Below are 19,832 nucleotides of genomic sequence, written 5' to 3'. Positions count from 1 at the left end.
CGTCATCACTTCTCCCCAAACAGGCGTCATCGCCATCCCTAAACCCCGAGCAAGCGACTCCGACTTCTCCGTGGACGAACGTCGAATCAACACTCACCGCAGAGGCTGAGTAGGAAAACATGAAGATCCATGCCAGAACTCAACCACCCGAATCGAGGGCTACGCAGCTCCGACTCTAAAGCAAAGATCCAAAGGAGAACTATGCAAGACTGGCGTCGTGGAAGACCACCGAACGGACCACGTGTTGCCTGTCATCGTTGCCACAGGGACCCCGCCGCCGCAGCTCCGACTTCACCACAACAACCAAACCGAGGTAATCCCAGGAACACGCCGAAGAAGAGCCGACTACCACTGCAATGTCTCCGACTTCACTCGCCCTATCGTCGTTGCCACAGAAGCCTCAACGCCACACCAACGCATACCACCAACCTCCCAACACACCAGCTGGTCCCTCTGACCGGATTGAACTCCAAAATCGATGCCCTCGAGAGGGAAACGACGCCAACACGCCGCCAACGACCGACCCTCCTGGTCTGGGGTTTCCCCTGGAGTTGTCCCTCGCAGAGGAAGAGAGAGCATCTTGTCGACGCCTTCAAAAAGGTTACGGCGTCCACAGACGCCACCGTCACAGGCTCCGGCCATGGCCAGAGACGGGTTTTCACCTAGCCCTCGTAATCCTCCGGTCGACAGCCAATTCGGCAGCCCACCTTCCCTCGCTGCATCTCCATCAGCAGGCACCAGAACTAACAGCGGCCGACCGGACCCATGACCGCTGGACGCAGTGAGCCACCATTCCATGCCGAGCACCATGCCAGGAAGGAACAGATGAGCGCTGCCCAAGGCCAGAAACCACCACGGTTCCGAGCCACAGCCAAACATCAGGGGCACCGGCGAGCACCACGCACGCCCGAGCACCCGCAGGGACCAGATCTGTCGCGCCCGCTGCACGTCGCCTCGGACCCGTTGCTGGCAGCACGCCTCGTCGGAGACCCTTGTGGCACCTCACGCCCGAGTTGCTCCATCCACGCCCGAGCTCCATGCCCACCACGCTCGAGACCCCCGCTCGCCCCTTGCACGCATGCGCCATCGCCGTGGCCTCCCTGAACGCCAGCGCCCCCGCAGCGGCTTCCCTGCGCGCTCCACCCGCACACCACCAGATCCGGGCGTGAGAGCCCCGGATCTGCCGCTCCCGCCGGAGGGGAGAAGCTCCAGCCCGCCGGCGCAGAGCTCGCGACGACCACGCGCCGGCGCCGCACGAGCCAGCCACGGGCCGTCCGCATCCTGGAGAAGAAGCCCCGCCGCCGCCTCTGCCACACGGGCTTTGCCCGGCGACGCGTCCCGGCGGCGGCGAGGAGGGAGACGACGGAGGGGCCCGCTGCCGGAGGGAGCCTGGGTCGCCGCCCGTGTCGCTCGTGCGGAGCGACGCGGGGGCTCAGTTCGTTCACCAGCCAGGTGCTCTAAAAAAATATTTGTGTTGAACCTGCTGGCATATAAAAATCTCAAAGATGTTCAGCAAAATGGTTTTGAACTTTAGTTGAACCTGCTGGCATATAAAAAAACTCAAATATTTGTGTATTTGTTTTTTTTAAAGGGAATATATTGCGAAGATACCAATTACACCCAGCCTCTGCACCAACAAGATGTTCCGAAGACATCTAGGATTCACGCAGCCAAAGGAGAAAATAAAAAGAAAGGTCCCCCCACAGCGATCGCATGCTCAGCAGCAGCACACATACCACCACATAATACAACACACGAGAAACATAAAAGGTCTCCAACAGCAATGCCTCCAATAAGGGAACAGTGCACAAGCAACGTCGTTGCCCGATCCAAGATTTTAGATTTTCACCCTGCAGAAAGTCTACGCTCTCAAAACAATTCCTTCGGCAAGACAATCATTAGGCACAACCAATGGCCATTGAAGGTCAGACCTTAAGTTTTCAGCCAGAAACCCATGACTTGTTACCCGAATAGCACCACCAAAAATGAAATCCGCCAGTGTTGCCGCCCCACTTATCACTGCTGCTCCTGAGAGTTATCTGACACCTGGCAGACTTCATCGCCACCAAGGCTTCATCCGTATAACTGATCCTCCGACCTCTGCCACCATGACCTTCTCCACCGCTATCTCCACCAAGGAAATCAAGAAGCCGACATGTCTGAACTGAAGGTATCATCAACTAATAGAGCTTCGGGCCACGATGTCAAGACCGCGTCGGTTGATATGGATGTGCAAGACCGGAATCTAACCGATCCAGATATCCCGAGCAAGATCTTCTTAGGCCGTTCTGGAACACGTCGATGGCCAGATTGAGGCAGACCGATCATGCGGGATGTTGCCATGATGCGAAAAGAGCACGGGGACCGCCACCTTAATCATCACCGCTGCAGGCCCCAATGCCGCCCCGATCTAGCTTGCCACAGCCAGGTCGGGTGACGGCACCACCACGATGCCTAGCAGCCGGCGCCGTCAGGTAACACCGCGCCAGCCTATAGGCACGTCCCAGACTCGTCGATCCGCCCAACCCAAATGGGTTGCGCGAGATCCGCGCTCACGTCCACAGCCACAGGGGCTACCCCACCGCAGAGCAGCCGTGCATCCAGTATTAATGTAATCTCGCTCTCGCCTCAAGAACATGCCGCTCCACGCAGCCGGATCACTGCCAGATCACGATCCACCATCTTAGAGAATGATAGCGCCGCCACGCGTGGGAAGGGGCTGCCGTCTCGCCCCACCTGGCCCGTGATCGCCTTGTGCCAGATCTGATCAAGTGGCTAGGTCGTTTGGTGCCCAAGACCGGTGGCCATCCTCCTGCCACTATGCAAAGGGCCGCGAGGCAACATATCCCGACCACCCACTTCACTGGCTATGCCCGGCTTTGCCAGGCGGTGGCCTCAGGGGGCAACAAGAGGTAGTAGCAGGGGAAGGCGGCAGCAGCTGGGTGACTAGGTTTTAGCCCCTTGGTCGCCTGGAGGGAGCGACACAAGGAGCGGTTCCGGTATATCCTTCCGCCTTGCGTGGGCAGCTGTGACTCCTGCGTGTGTATGTTTTCTATCATGTTACAGATGTATTTGCTATTTTAGCTGCTCACTCTACTAGCTTGTCAGAACCTCACATTTCGCTGCTCATGTATATAGATGTTGTCACACTCATGGGGCTTAATTAAAATGTTTAGCATTTTGGCACTGGTCGTAGCATTTAACTGGATTTGTACTGCTCCTTTTCTAGATGCAACTAGTGTTCATAGTGTTATATGTTTTATATGTTTGTAATGTGTCATGACTTGTTGTTTACACCAAGTAGCCATCGGCTGATTTGAGCATCTTGCGCGGTGTCACCGCCAATCTTAGCACCTCCCCCTTGCTGGATGCTGCTCCAGCCGTGCCGGTTGCAGCTTCCGCCGAGGCCAGTTCTGCCATGCCACACGACGTCACCGCCCCATAGTACGTAGCACCACCCCCCGCTGGATGCAGGTCCCTCCGAAGCCAGTTGCAGCTCTCTCTGAAGACCATTCCTACGTTTGGTGCGAGGTCACCACCCATCATAGCATCACCCCCTCGCCGGATCCAACTCCCGTCATGCCGGTTGCAACTCCCACCGAGGCCATTTCTAGCATGTCATGCGACGTCGCTGCCAATAGTATAGTACCACCCCCCGCCGGATTCCCGCTGCCATGCCTTCTGATTCTAGCTTCAGGTGAGGGTAGTTGCAGCACCACGCGTTGTCGATTCTAGCATGAACCTCCTTTGCTTGGAGCTGGTAGCGTGGCATGGCGGCCGTCACGGCGCCGGCCAAGCATCCAACGAGGCAACACCTCACTTCGACAGCTATCGCATCAGCGCAACGTGCAGGCAACGACGACCGACTCCTAGCGCCATCATAGATCACCACCTCGTCGGATCCATCGTAGACTTGCTGTGCCGACGTGAAGGAGGGGAGAAAAGCTGTGACAGAGGTGGGGACGAGAAAGAAGAAGCGAGAACTGGGAGGAGAATAACAAGTGGATGCATGTCTAACGGTCTCCTTTTGCAGATCAGGTAAGCAATGATAAAAGCGGTGGATAGACCCACCACGCATGTGCGACGCGGCACCAGGCGACTGGTACTAGCGTTCCGCCAGCTGACCCAATTTAATCATATCCCTTGTTGAAAAGAAATCAGTGTATTCTTTCTTTTAAGAAAAAATCAGTGTATTCAGTACTATATAAAAGACCGTAGGTCTATATTTCTGTCCTTAATTCTGACCTACACCAGCTCCGTTCATCCTGTGACACTTGGCGCTGAAGTGAGGCCACATGTGGCCCCTAAATAAACTTATTATCCTAAATTTGGGAAGCAAGCACAATGCTTGTTGAAATGGCCTTTAAGTATTTTCCATTGGCCTCACATGGTTATTGAAGATGTCATATTCCTTAGGTAAAACCTCTAGGAGATAATGGTGCTGCTTATTTATTTCCTAGACTTTTTCATGCCAATAAGAACTTTACAGGATTTAAAATGACATTTTTAAGCACAATTAAGGTGGGTTATTATTTTAAATGCTCGCCGTTTTATGGCTCTTAGATTGTGAGATATTTTGCTGCTCCCATAGATGATTTCCTCTTTGATTAATGGGATTCTCAAAACGCATGAATAGAAAAAATATATATGTTTGCAATGTCATAGTCATTTGAATCCCGTAGAAAATATATATTTGATTGCATCACATGAAAAACAAATGATTCATTGCAAGAGATTTGAGTGGATACACAATTCCACGTGAAATGTACTGTAATGGAATCGATATTGCTTTTCATTAACATGCTACTCGTGTTCGGGTGTTATTTATGTATTCTGGCCCAGTTCTTTTGAGACATACGTATATAATTGTAATTGAAGAGGCTCTCCATGCATGCCTAAGAGTATTTCATGTCGGTGTTATGTTACCATTGATGACGTGTTAACACTTAGGTGGATTCTTTTGGAGATGACATGACTCACTTTACGTTTTTTCAAGTACCAACAAATTTTCCTTCAGTGCATAGTTATCTTTCACGGTGTAACTCTTCACGGAAAACTAACATATGCAAAGTTTCGTCGTGGTTTTCCATAGTGTTTCCCAAGCATCTTGGTAGCTGTTAATGTGAAGTTGTCCATTGTATTTCCTATGCCATTTAAACAACCTTGTCAGCTACCGGGTTGTAGTGATTAGAGTTTGACCAGTCTTATTGTATCAAGCCTAGTCTTTCGCAAAATTAGTCTCAGCGGGGTTGCCATGGGTGGGCAGCAGTACAAGCCAGCACGAGGGACAAACCACTTTTACAACCTACCACACTTGTGTTACTTGTACTGCCCCATATGTTATGATACCCACGGGCCATCTAAGCATAAAAACACCAGCCAACATCTATCTTCGATGTGTCAACTGAGTAATACAATAAAAAAACTGAGTAATACAATAAATAATCAGAGTCACGCTTGTCAAAAATGAAAATTCTTGAATATAGCTAACCCCGACAAGAATGACTGCACATCACCTTGTGCACAGGTCAGGAGTCTACCCTCTTTTTCAGGGAAAAATCTAATTCTTGCAAAGACGTTTAATACTTCAGAAGTTTCTTTCATGCACATAATTTTTACCTTAAAGAAGACAGAGGTATTTATTTGTAAAGTTGGCAGTTTAAATCGCCAGGGCATGTAAATAACTCGAATATTTTAGTGTTGGTTGGTTTCCTATCAGAAGATTTTAACCAGGTACTTACGAATGTATTTGTTCTATCAGTATTTACTACGCCAGCTCACCTGACATTTTTCTACGTGCGTAGATATGTTGCCACTCTTAAATATTATGGGACGAAGGGAGTAGTTAGGATTTGTGCTGCTCCTGTTCTTGATGAAACTGGTGTTCATGGTAAATCTACAGCTAGTCTCCCGCAGCTCGCCTGAGTCATTATCTTAAATTTAGCTAGCAATTCAAAGCTTGCTAAAAAACAGATTACCGAAAAAGGGTTTCCCCCGCTTTGTATACAAAGCAACCAACCAAGCCGTACAAGGATAGGTGCTGGAGCGGAAGCAGCACAGTCACGCCCAAAAGAAACGACAGAGAAAGAGCAAAAGAAACAAATGCCGACAACGGCGGATCAACGAAAACGAAGAAGCCTCGCGAACGCTCCGCCACCGGGATCTTCCACTAGGCTCCAAGACTCCGAAGCGCCGGCACCTATCAACACCTCCAAGAAGGATCGCGACGATGACGACGCTGCTGCCAAGGGTTTCCCCCGGTACACGACGAGGCGAGAGGAAGGGTAGCCCCCGACGCCCTCCCGGAAGGTCAGGTGGCACCCACAGGCGCCACCGCGCCGGTGTCGGCCAAGCCGACAGGGGTTTCCCCCGATCCCAACCCGCACCTCGGGCGCTCCGGAGCCAGCCACCAAACCAACCACCACCCAGCGCCAACACGGTCAAGAGGCCCCCACACCGTCTCACCACGACACCGCGAAGTGAGGACAACAAGGCGAAGAATCAGAGCCGGGACTAGGGCAGCAGCACCGTCGGCACGCGGGAGGGCCCCACCTCCACTGTCAGCGACGGTAGCCGTCCGGACGCAATAGCAGGAGCACACCAGGCCCGTAGGCCCACAGGCCCGGCCGAGCCCTCGTGGGCCCGTAAAGCTCCCGCCCTCGCGCTGCGGCCGGCACGCCATCGGCGCCGCTGCCCACATCCGAGCCGCTCCTCCTCCACACCGAGCCGTAGACAGCAAGGCCACGCCGGCGCCGGCCCGCTAGGACCCAGATGGGGCCCTAAGGGCCCAGATCTGGGCCGGGGGCGCGTCGCCGGCCACCAGCGCCACCAGGCCACCCCGCCGCCAAGAGGCAGCGCCACCACCGCGCCAGCCGCCGGCCCCCGCCACCAAGACGCCGGACCACCGCCAGCCGAGCTTCACCCGCCGCCGAGCCCTGCCCCGGGAAGGGCGCTGCGCGCGGGGGAAAAGAAGGCCTGCCGCCGCCGAGCCACCCGGCCAGATCCGGGGGCGCTGTCCGGCGGCGGCGGGGGAGGGAGGACGGAGGGGTGGGGGCGAGGAGAAGGCGCGGAGGAGCCGCCCCGGCCGCCGCCCGGGGAGGCGGCGCGAGGCGGAGTCGGGAGAGGGGGGGTGTCGAAAAAAAAACGGATTAGGAGTCTACGATGGCCTTACGTGGTTAAAGATGACGTGGTACTGCTTCTTTGAGATGACGTACCTCCTCTATGTATTAGCTAGCTGACAAAGCAAAACTCACATGCATGCATGTCTTTCAGCCGTCACACTTTAATATTCTTGGGCATAATGGACAGTAGAACTAGCAAGTTTGTCATTATTTTCTACTTCCTCCGTACCAAAATTCTTGTTTTAAATTTGTCTACATATGAATGTATCTAGTCACATCTTAATGTTAGATACATTTGTATCTAGATAAATTGAAGACAAGAATTTTAGAACGGAGGGAGTAGTATTTTCTAGCTGGACCTTCCATTCATGGATGTCTTCTTAATCCTTGAATGTCGTCAAGTACCCACTTTGCGACCTATGGTGCGAAGTTTGTAATATGAAACAAAATTGTAGCTTATATGTCCCACCGGTCACCAAAGAACTATATTCTGCCGGTCAATCATACGCAAGTTGTCATGACCAATCATCCCCGCAAAGTATAAGAGAAACAAACAAGCCAGCAAGTTTGCACTAAATTTTGGGGCCCATATTTCTACTTAACTATAGTTGCCGGTGAGGACGTTGGGCATCAAATTTTAATCTATATGGTCTGAGCTGCCAGCCCTAGAAGCAAAATATATTTCTGACCCTTGGGTGTCTCCGGTTCCCCACCTCTAGCGTATGGGGGTAATTTTGCCAATGCAAGGACCTTGCCACTACGAACACATCTAAAAGGCAGGTAAGTGAGTTCACTGAGTCATAAAAGCTACTTACTTACCATTATATCGATTAGGGATATAGTGTGAATCTCTTTCCACAACATATTAAAATACAGATATACCTAAACCATAAGCGTTGTCCTTGCTCTAACAAAAGTATATAGCCCCTCCATTCTTTGTATTAGGTGTATTGATGAAGACACTTATCCGACGATAATTTTGGACCAAAATTCCCCTGCTTACAATGTTAATTAGAGAAGTAATTGCCAGTGGCAAATTAATGATATTTCCAATTCATGGGGAGTACAATTGGCATCTAGTGAACATACCTATAACAATTCAATATTTATAACCAGAGTGCCCTTACATACGTATAACAATTCAATTTTTACTTACAAAATACATCTAATGAAAAGAAAAGGAGAGAGTATATTGTTAGCCAATTATATTCTAAAAATAATGAAAAGCAAAGGTCAAACTTAAGTAAAATTTGTACCAGAAAAAAAGATACAAAATGTTGGGAATCACAAGGCTGCCTCGGGAATGGTTCACACACTGTGTGCTGAGAACACCTCTCTCCACATCCCCCCCCCCCCCTCCCCCAAAGGACCCCTATCTCGTAGTGCCCACACAAAAATATTCCATGACTTCCTTTGCCAATTTAGGCACAAAATAGTAATAGCTCTACTTCAAAATACAGGCCATACATTGCTTTGCTAGGATTAGTCTTTGACCAAATATAGTATTAATATATTTTACATGTGACTTAAAATTGATGTCATTAGGTTCGTATTCAACCAAACTTACCTGTGCGTTTCATTTGTATCACATAAATGTGCATACTAATTTGTACCAATCTATCAGACGCTTGTCCTAATGAAATGAAGTAGGCTGTGTACTTTGAAAGGATTGTGTATGCTCACTAGGTTGCACCAAGTTTGTAGATCCACAATATTTGCACACATTAATACGAAAATTTGTACTATGGTTTTAATAGTTTTTTCTGTAGCTATGTGTTCCACCTTCACCAAGAAATCATATTCTACAGTTCATTGTAGACTTGTCGGCATGATGGATCATCTCTGTAGAATCTACTAGAAACAAAAAGCTAGCAAGTAACATAATCTGACATTGAATATGCAGCTAGTGTTCAAGTTTAAGTCTACTCTGGCCCAGTTGTCTTAAGCCATATTATACACAATGAACAAACTAAGGAAGCTACTCACTGTTTGCCGACTAGAAGCGTGTCCATTAGGGAATCTCCTATAAATCTTGTTGATAAAATGTCCTTGTCATCAACCAACAAGATATCATACAAATACTTCAATTGGTTGTATCTAAGTTATCTAATAGGAGTGGGGAATAAATGTGACTGCTGTCAGTTTCACCTTGAAGCTTGTGCAAGGGTTGTTGGTGAAATAACATACAACTTTGCTCTCTTCTCTCATCTATTACGTGCCACATAATCACTATGTCCTAGGTGACAAATTTACAAAACTCTATCTTACAACTATTGGAGAATGCTCATAGTGTTTCATGATGGCGTGGGTACCATTGATGACACAGTGCTGATTAGGTGGACTTTTTTAAAACGATGTAGCTCACTTCACGCATTTCCTAGTCTTTCACAAAAACATGTAAATCGATGGATTTAAGAAGGGTGGGCGGCACTACATGATACTAGCTCAAAGGAGAACCCACTGACCAGAAGGCATCCCTGATGTGTTAATTGGTATTACTCAAAGGTGCACTACTCAAAAGGGGTTTCTTAATATAACCGATATGATAAAAATGTTTAATGCTTCAAATTTATGTTTGAAGCATATATTTTTCCATAGCAAAATTTATATTTGTTTTTAAATTTCTATTTCAAATATTCAGGCATATGTAGAACTTAATTTTTTGATTTATGTCTTTTAACTATTCACTATGCCAACACATTACGACATGTTGCTGCAAGTGATGATACATTGCCTGCTCTCATGGTGTGCAGCTAGCAAAGGGCAACTCCAGCGAGGATCAACATATCGCGTACAAATATGTGAACCTGGCGGTCTAGACACTTTAAGCCATACATCGAGAGTCATCAAATTTGTCCGGACCGGTCCGGACATCCGAAATCCCCCAAACCAGCACTAACCTGGTGTAGGTTCAGGAGAGTCTGTACGTCCACCCGCCTATTGTTAGTTGGACCACATGTCCCCATGATCCATTTGTCTCACTCTCACCTCTCTTTCCTCTCAGTCCGCCTAGCCCATTGTCAGTCATAACCCACATTCTAAATTTGATGACTACGGTTTGATAGCTGACGCCCCGCTCATTATCCAAGGAAACATCCGGTCATTTCCGTGGACATTTGTTGTCGTCTGTTTTGTGGTCCCCATTGTAGTTGCCCTAACAAGTATAGGATTTCTGTTGCTCCTATTTGAGATGCAACTCCCCTGAGTCATTAGCATAAATTTAGCTTGCTGCTCAACAGCTCAAGGCAGGCTGAAAAGGCAGGTTTGGTATTTTCGTTGGCCTTAGGTGGTCATTGATGATGTCCTATTGCTTCTCGGTGATGACGTAGCTCCCATATGCATTTGCTAGCTGCGAAAGCAAAACTCACATGCAATTTATGCCGGAGTTCCGTTCATGCATGTGTTATTAATCAATGCAAGTTGACAAGTTGTTACGAGCATCATTTTTGTAAAACAAAATACTACTACGAAGGACTATGGACTACGAACACATGGATGCGAATAAACTATATTCTGCAGTTCAATCATAGACAAGTTGGCACGATTGATCATCTCCACAAAATCTAGGAGAAACAAACAAATTAGCGAGTTTGTACTAAATTTTGTGGGCCATATTACTACTTATGTAAATAGTATATGAAGACGTCTGGTGTCAATACTTAACCCATGTGGTTCGAGATACCAGCTCCCTAGATTCAGAATATCTACTAGGTATCTTGTGCTTCTCTTGTCTCCAAGCTGCTTGCCCTACATGTCTTCTGTCATTGGTATTGGGGGGGGGGGGGTCTCAACTTCTTAGTCTCATCATTGTTGTGTACTTGCACTTTATCTAATAGGTGTATGACGTTGAGTGCGGTGATTCAATTAAAATACTTTTTGTGAATAAAATCAGAATCTTTTTGCATCGAAGATGAAACGACGCGCTAGGAGCTAAAAAAAATCTTGGTAAAATGACATTCGAGGACCTCTCCCCAAAATACAAATTTCTGGTCTAGGAGAAACTTTGAAAAAGAAAACTATTTGGAGAATATTTTTTTCATGTGTAGAGCCCCTCGAATGTAATTTGTCATAAAAAAATGTGCATGCACCTTGCGTATTGGAGCATGTTCGACGCCAAAAAAATCAAATTTTTTGAACTTTCTGAATTTATTCTTCATCGGTTGCAGATGAGCCTGGACTCGGATGGGAATTACTATATGACGCCAATCTTTCCACATCAAATGGAAATGGCAGCTCTACCTAAAATATAGGAACTATAAATCCTAAAACTAACTCCATGTGCTCCCTCCACCCTTTTTATCAGGTGCATTTGTGCATGGTAACCAAGACATTTATTTTAGGGTAATTTGGCACGAAAATACTCATGCCCGCAACATTGTTAAATGGCTTGCACACAAAATGTAGCTATATGTTCCACCAGTAGCCAAGAAATTATATCATACACTCATCATGAATATGGTAACAATAGGGCACTATGCAAAGTTGCATTTTCTAGTAGTGGTGGTCAATATTTGTGAATTTGGTTGACTCATAACTCCATACATATATAGATTTTCCTGCGAAATGATCTTCACCTGTCTGTATTGATACGGTGTATCACTCATAATCAACATGTTGGCTAAATCTACTTAGCGTCCATTTGTACCGCTCTGAATTTGCATGCCGTCAAGTAATAAATGATATCTTGAACTAATTTCCCATCAAGACTTGACATCCATTCTTTTATCCTGCTTATGTATAATTTGTAGAACAAACACAGGAGATGTGCAAGTTTTTTACTCGTAAAAACCAAAACGATATATACTAATGTTTGCCCAAAAAGTAAATATAATCAATGGTAATTTATGCACAATTGCGGCCGGGCACATGGCTAATTTGTAGAGATAATACTACTATGCATTACAAGCAGGCACATAGTGAAACTGTTGCTATGTTCTCAACCGGCCACCAAGGAACGATATTCTACAGCTCATCATGCACAAGTTGGCACGGTTGATCATCTCCACAAAATCTAGGAGAAACAAACAAGTTATCAAGTGTATGTACTAAATTTAGTAGGCTATATTCTATTTGATTTTTGTAGTATATGTGTGCGGCCGGTCAGCGTCAAAATTTAATCCCTGTGGTCTGAGCTATCTGCTCGCTAGCTGTTCATAGAAAGTGATTAATCATTGAAGCGACCGATTAGCCACTTGCCGGCAATAAAGATCTAGTAGACCTGTACTATAGTGAATTGCTTTTCTTGACAGCTAGACCTACTATTCTTTATTTGACTACCTTCGCTGCCTCATTTGTTAGAGACTCTTTGTAGGAAGGTGCCATAGCTAACTGCCAAATAAAGTGTCTGTATTGATGCATGTCGTGATGTCCCAGTTAATCAACCATGATAAACTAGTCCAGAAATGGAGATGGGAAATTAAACGAATAACTAACTACCAAATGAAGGAATATACATCATTTGCAATTTCTCTTGCGATACTTATCTGTAGTTGGTTCATGCTCCCTGATACTTATCCGCACAGTCTTCTCATAAGTCATAACTGTTGTTTCCTCTACTAGAGCCTGCACACTTTACTCTATAATAGATCACATGTAGTTGTTGTGCATGGTTTAGAAGAGTATTATAGATATAGCTTCAACATTTTTAGCATTCTCTTCAATATAGTAAGCTAAAATATTTGTAAGCGTTAATGTGGGGTTGTATTGATTTCTTATATCCCTATTTGTATATTTTGTATCTAGAATTCCAAATATATATTAATTTGAATTGATCCATGGTTAAACTTAGTTGGCATCATGCATGTTATTTCTCTCTACACAGAATTGTGCGTGCGTGCATGTTCTTACAAAATATCAATTCTGCAAAATATTGTACTTAAAATGCAACTCGAATAAATGAGCTTGAAGAGCACCATGCATGACAATAAAAGTTAAGTGGTGCGGAAAGAACCATGACGAGTTTTGAAACACTGAATGGATATAAGGGGGCTTATGATGTTATGTTTTAATGGTCAGTATGTTTTTAATGCAAATTGGAAATTTCATGTATTAATAGCTGCAGTTCTCTTATCTTATTTTCTATTAGTAAATTGTCTTTCGATTTAAAAACTACTAAATCATTGTAAGATTTTTCTATTATTAAACCAAAGGAGCAAATATGCTGCGATGCAAATTGGAATTTTGAAAGTTCCACATGCGCATATTCTCTATGAAAAAAATGCAATAGGATAGTTTCATGTTGAGAAGCTGTGATCAATGTGGCCTATTTCCTTTTAAAGCTTGTTAGATTCCACTGGTTCACGGATTAATAAACACTGGCTTTGCCCATTTATGAAGTAGTTATGTTGGCCTTATGTGGTTACCTCTGATGACGTCGTACAGATGATTCAGCTCCCTGATGCATTTGCTAGCTGCCAAAGCAAGACTCATGCATGCATGTCTCTCGCTGCAACACTTCTATATTCTAGGGCAGCAAGAGAACAGAACGACTAGCAAATTGTCATTATTTTTAAGCTGGTTCTTTCCATTCATACATGTCTTCTTAGTACATGCAACTTGTTAGGTGCTACCTCAATAAAGCTTCCACGATACCGCGATGGAACTGATAGGCAAGTTTGTACTTGGTTAGGTAAGGGGATTCAGATTATCAAACCAGGGGTGGTTGTAGTATTGAAACATTAGGTTCATCTGAACCCAATGAAATTCATCTAACCATTGATTAAATTAGTCTATAGCAATGTCGCATTAGGCAAACTAGACATCAAAACCCTTACGGCAACCAACAATTTAACCAATCTCTCTTTGGCCTTGTTCCAACACATCTTTTCCCATTCATAGACACACTAACCCTAAGCCATTGTTTGTTTGGGCATCAGCTTCATAGAATCAATTGTGGATTCACCGTGATGCCAAGCTGATTCATTGACTCAATTTTGACACTGAAGTACTCCGTGACGTGCTTCAGACAAATACACTGGAAATTGCCCGAATCAAATTTTGACTGTTTTTCAAAGCTGATTTGAAATAGCTATTTGTTTCAGCTAAATCCTGTCCTTAAAGCTGTGAAAAAACACCGACTACGACGGACCGACACTATAACTCTGAAAGAAGTTTTTCTTTCTCAAAAATTGGAAGAAGCTTGTCCTAGGTACAGGATGGAGTTTAACATAGGAAAGATACGGATGAATGGTTAAAGTCCGAAACATCAAACCTTGCTCTATGGAACACTAGATGCACTACAACGTGTGTAAACCTAGATCAAACACGCGTTCGGAACTCGATTTAACACGGGCCAGCTCTTTGGATAGCTCAAGCTGGATTTGCTCACTTGGATGTGTATTTCAAGGATACCCGACATTGATGTCTTTGGAACACGTGAGTGTGCATGTTTGTCTAAGACATTTCAACAGTTATAATGTAACTGGTGGAAGTAATTTACCTATGTCAACAGATGTGGTTCCTTGTTTTGTTTGCTTGTTATTCTAATACTACAATATTCATATGGCACCCTTACTGAAAAAATCGAAGTGCATCAAATTTTCTCTGTTTCTATTTTTCAATTGTGTTACTTACATCATATCTCTAAACTAAAGTTTTGTTATATACAAAGTAATAAGGAAATTCGTGTATTCGATTCGTAGAAGTGCATACATATATCTAAGTGAATATTTATATGTCGTCATTTTGAATTTTGTATGGAAATTATATATTAGAAGACATATGTTTATATATAACTAATTTGGACCGGTATACTTCGAATGAAGTAGTACAATAGGAGGCGATCTTTCCCTTCCTCCCCCTGTGCCGCTCCCGTAAGGGGGCCGGGGGCAAACCCTAAATCGGCGTCGCCCTTAGCTCCTCCCTCTTACACCTCGTCCCTCGCTACCGCTCGAGCGCGGCTCGGCAAAGCCCCGCCGTCGCCGGTGGCGGCAGAGCCTCTGCGTCCTCCCGCTCGGCAGGCGCTGGCGCGGGCTAGCTCCCCGGGCCGGAGCATGCCGCTAGGGGCGAGCGTCATGGCGGCGCGCTTGGGTGACTCTAACTCCCAGCGGCAGGCGTCTAGGTTGTGCGGCAACGGCGGCGCTGCCAGATAAGAGATGAGGCGGTACGGACCATAGGCGTCGCGGGTGGCCACCTCTGCCATGGCCTTCCTGGATGGTGGTTGCATCTGCCAGACCCGGCTTCGCAATGGTGCGGGCCGTGGGCGGCTTGGGCTGCTGTAGGCTACCTTCACAGGGGCCTCCTTGGTTGGTCGGCGTGGTGGCGCTGTGGCGGAGGTTCGACCACCCCTTCTTTTGATCTTTGGGGTGCTCGAAGCTGTGCTTGGAGGTGCGTCTGGTGGGTGGAGCATGGCGGTTCTGCCCTTCTCGCCTTCGGCTTGCCTCGGTGGCAGGGGTGCTCCAGGGAGTTGGCAGGGGTGCCTCCAGTCCTGTTGTTGCCAGGGGTGGTGACAGCGACCTGCCCCGGTTCAAGAAATGGCACGGCAGTTGCGGCGTGGCTGACAGCTGTCAGTGGCCTCCACATGCCTTGCTCAGACCTACAGGTCCCCCGTACTTACCAAAAGGGCCCGCTTTTCCGACGATAGTGTCAATGGACCATGTTGAGGGGGTTGTGGTGGTCTTGGTGCTGGGGCGGCGGCTCTGGTGGTGGGGGCATGGGTCTCGTGGGTTGAGCTCGTTGCTTAGGTGCTACCCAGTGGCCATTGCCGTGTGGGCGACGTGGCGGCCAGAGTGTGACGTTCGCGGTGGCGGTGATGTGGCGTTCGTACCTATGCCGAAGGCGATGTGTGTGGGCCGGGTGAAAACCTGTTCTGCCTTCAGGTAGGCTGGTAGCGGCGATGTTCGTGCCCTTCTTCAATGCGTCGATGCAGGCCTCATTGTTCATCATGCTGCTCCAGGGGAAATCCTGATCCTCGGATCAGGCGGTGGCGGCACACTGGTGTCCGACCCTTTCTGAAGGCGCCACTTTTGAGCTCACGGTTGGTCGTATGCGGTTTACTTCGCGGTGGCATGTTCACAGTTGATAACCATGTCTGCTCTTGTAGTGGTAGGGGTGGCGTTGCTGTGCACAACACATTGTATCCGCCTTGGGTCTGAGTGTGTTGGTGGGGCGTGAGTTTGTATTGAGATGGTGGTTGCTTTATATATAAAGCGGGGCAAAAGCATTTTTTGGTATACAACTAATTTGAGATTATTCTTATGTTTGAAAGTCGTAGACAAGACAGAGTTATATTACATATGCACTTAATATTCATTTCATATATGTAGTTATATCAACTTACGTGTGATAGATTTCAGAGGTTATAATTCGGACACACTATAGATTCACGGTGAAGATAGATTAGCACAGACGACGAGATGAACATGATGGCATATTTGCCACTTGTTTTGGTAATTTAATAGTTAAGTCACATCCTTATTTTATTTTAGCCATTTTGCTTACATCCAACTGTGGCGACAAGTTGAATGATGTGAGTTAATCTAAAGAGTCTCCAGTCAAAATAAATATTCATATAACATATCTATAGATATGGAGAGGAGCTAGCTCCTCACGATGTTTAGACATCTGAATTTATTTTTTTAGTACTTGGGCCAGTTGGAGCCTAGTTAGCACTTCGCCCTATTAATACCCTCTGAAACGAGCTAGATGCACCAAGAGGAAGAGTGGCTTCCAACACAAATCTCAACACATCTATTCAGTACATCCTATTGCACAACTTTCCATCTATATATCCTACTTCATAGCATCCGTACAGCTAGCTCATGCACTATGAGTTCGCAAACAATGTACGGATTCTCAAGTCTTACGACTTTTGCTACGCTGGTCATTACCATGGCCACCGTACTTGTGTTTTTTGTACTCAAAAATAGAAAAGTTTTACTGTCCGTCAAAAGTGAGCAACACCAGCTCCCACCCGGGCCTCCCACACTGCCCTTCATCGGCAACATTCACCAGATGATGTGGAACAAGCCGGCCGTATTCCGGTGGATCCATCGCCTGCTCCAGGGGATGGACACAGACATCATGTGCCTCCGTCTTGGAGCCATTTATGTTGTCGCCGTGACATGCCCGGAGATAGCATGTGAGGTGCTGCGGAAGAAGGACGAGGTGCTGGCCTCCCGTCCGGCAACCTTCGCCTCGGGTTCGTTCAGCTTCGGGTACAAGGGCACCATCGTGACACCACACGGAGAGAAGTGGAAGAAGATGAGGCGCGTCCTCACCTCAGAGATCCTCACCCCGTCCATGGAGCAGAAACTCCATCATCTCCGGCAGGAGGAGTGTGACCACCTTGTGACGTACATCAACAATACCTGCATGGCATGTCCAGACAACCTCGTCGACGTGCGACATGTCGCCCGACATTTCTGTGGTAACATGATAAGAAGGCTCGTGTTGGGTAAGAGATACTTTGGCAGCGAGCTGCCGGGTTCATCGGCTAGCGGACCCGGACATGATGAGATGGCACATGTTGCCGCTCTCTTCACGCTCCTCAACTACCTCTACAACTTCTGCGTGTCCGACTACTTCCCAGCCCTCATCGGGTTTGATTTGGAGGGCCATGAGAAGGTTTCCAAGGATGTGATGGGAATACTCAACCGGTTGCATGACCCCATCATTGAGAAGAGGATCATCGAAAGGTCGAATCTTCGGAATGGTGGTGAATGCAAAGAGGCCAGGGACTTTCTGGACGTCCTGGTTTATCTAGATGATGCAGATGGCCAACCATTGTTGTCCGTAGACGACATCCGGGCGCAGATAGTGGTTAGTACACATTTCAACCTCTATCAATATTCAGTAATCCAACAAACAACCATGCATGCATTCGTGAAGTGAAAGAAGAATTTGATCCCCCGTTTTTCTTTTCACACAAAACTGACCATTTTTTCTATATCAATGTAGGAAATGATGTATGCAACAATCGATAACCCATCAAATGCTGTTGAGTGGGCACTCGCTGAGATGGTGAACAAGCCAGAGGTGATGAAAAAAGCAACTGATGAAATCGACGCCATCGTCGGTAAAGATAAACTAGTCCAGGAGTCTGACATTCCACGACTAAACTATCTCAAGTCATGCATCCGAGAGGCTTTCCGCATACACCCATACCATGCCTTCAACCCACCCCATGTCGCCATGGTAGACACCACTATCGCTGGTTACACCATCCCTAAGGATAGCCATGTCATTTTAAGCCGGATGGGACTTGGTCGGAACCCCAAGATCTGGAACAAACCACTTGATTTTCAGCCCGAGAGGCATTTGAATACTGCAAATGTACTCCTCAGTGAACCAGGACTACGCTTTATTTCATTTAGTAGTGGGAGGAGGGGTTGTCCCGGAATTTCACTTGGTACCTCAGTCACAATGATGTTGTTCGCGAAGATGTTGCAGGGATTCACCTGGACGAAGCCCGCTGGCGTTGACAGAATAAGTCTCCAAGAAAGCAATACTGGCGCCCTTGCCTTAGCTGAACCCCTGGTTTTGCAAGCTAAACCACGTCTGGCTGCACATCTCTATGAGAAAAATTAATAGAGTCAATGCATGTTTTATCTGATTATGAGGAATATATATCCTAATAAGAACTTTGTTGACCCCATGTCCTCAGTGGTCGTGCATTCCTCGGTTTTTCAAGGAAAAAAAAGATGGAAACAACGTGTGTCTGTACAAATAAAGCAATGACAATGCTAATGTGATGTGTGTTCTTGGGTTGTGTTCACAGTCTGAAGCCGCAGAAGGCGCAAAAGTTGTTATTTTCTAGTATTGTCAAAATAAATCTATTAATTGTATGTACTGAGCATTATGATACTCTGCAAACAGTTCATAGAATTATAAAATTATATGTTGTCTACCACCTTCGCATCATAAATGTACAAAGCTAATGTTTATTACAATGTGACAACCAGCAGAATAAGCTATAATTATTCACCTGGTATTATTTAATATACAATTATCAAAGAGAAAATAAGATGAAGACTGGTGAAGAAATATGTATGGAGGGAAGATAAATAGTTTTGTATCATTAATATGTATGATATGAATACAAAATTATATTTCCACATTTTCTAATGTCGTGGAAAGAAAAGAAGGACAAACATATACTGGTAAAACACATTGTCATATGACATCTTGTATTCCTTCAATGTTTAAATTAGGATCATATTATATCGACACTTCACTTTCAGTACTGTACATGGTGCTCTTCCGGCTCTCTTCTTTCGCTTGCATGTACTCTGTCTGTAAAGAAATATAAGTACATTTAGATCACTAAGCGCTCTTATATTTCTTTACAGAGGGAGTACCATATTTGCACCGTCAATATATATGGTGCAAGAATAACATTCGCACACACGATTGCTTCTAGAGACACAGGGTAGGATTCCAATTCAGTTTAACTATGGAGTCATTTCCAATTAAGATACAAATATTGGAATGCTTATTTACAAAGTAATCCAAATAGGCATATAAAAAATCAATGCAAGCATACATTAATGCTTACAAATATTTTCTTGTCAAGCTCAAAAATAAGCTACAAATGTCAATAATCTATATAATATAACACAAGTGCAAGATCGGGTAGAGCAAGTGAAGTTATGAGAAAACAACAGGCCGCGGGCGTGAACCCGCAGTGGGTAAGCAAAAGTAGCAGGATTCCTATTAAGTTTAACCGTGTGTCAAAGAAAAAATAAGTATAAGCATGGAATCATGTCCAACTAT

The 19,832-nt window shown here is 46.0% G+C and overlaps 1 protein-coding gene across 1 annotated transcript; it reads left to right on the top strand.

The window, feature by feature from the left end:
* Positions 1-16,949: 16,949 nt before the first annotated feature.
* Positions 16,950-18,647, top strand: LOC123038752 (tyrosine N-monooxygenase-like). Its single transcript, XM_044462239.1, has 2 exons — positions 16,950-17,879; positions 18,018-18,647. Exons 1-2 carry the CDS (start codon positions 16,950-16,952, stop codon positions 18,645-18,647), a joined length of 1,560 nt encoding a protein of 519 aa, XP_044318174.1.
* The last annotated feature ends 1,185 nt before the right edge of the window (positions 18,648-19,832 follow it).

This window comes from Triticum aestivum, chromosome 2B (genome assembly GCF_018294505.1).
Source record: "Triticum aestivum cultivar Chinese Spring chromosome 2B, IWGSC CS RefSeq v2.1, whole genome shotgun sequence".
NCBI classification, from domain to species: domain Eukaryota; kingdom Viridiplantae; phylum Streptophyta; class Magnoliopsida; order Poales; family Poaceae; genus Triticum; species Triticum aestivum.
This window is presented reverse-complemented; position numbering and strand designations above follow the sequence as displayed.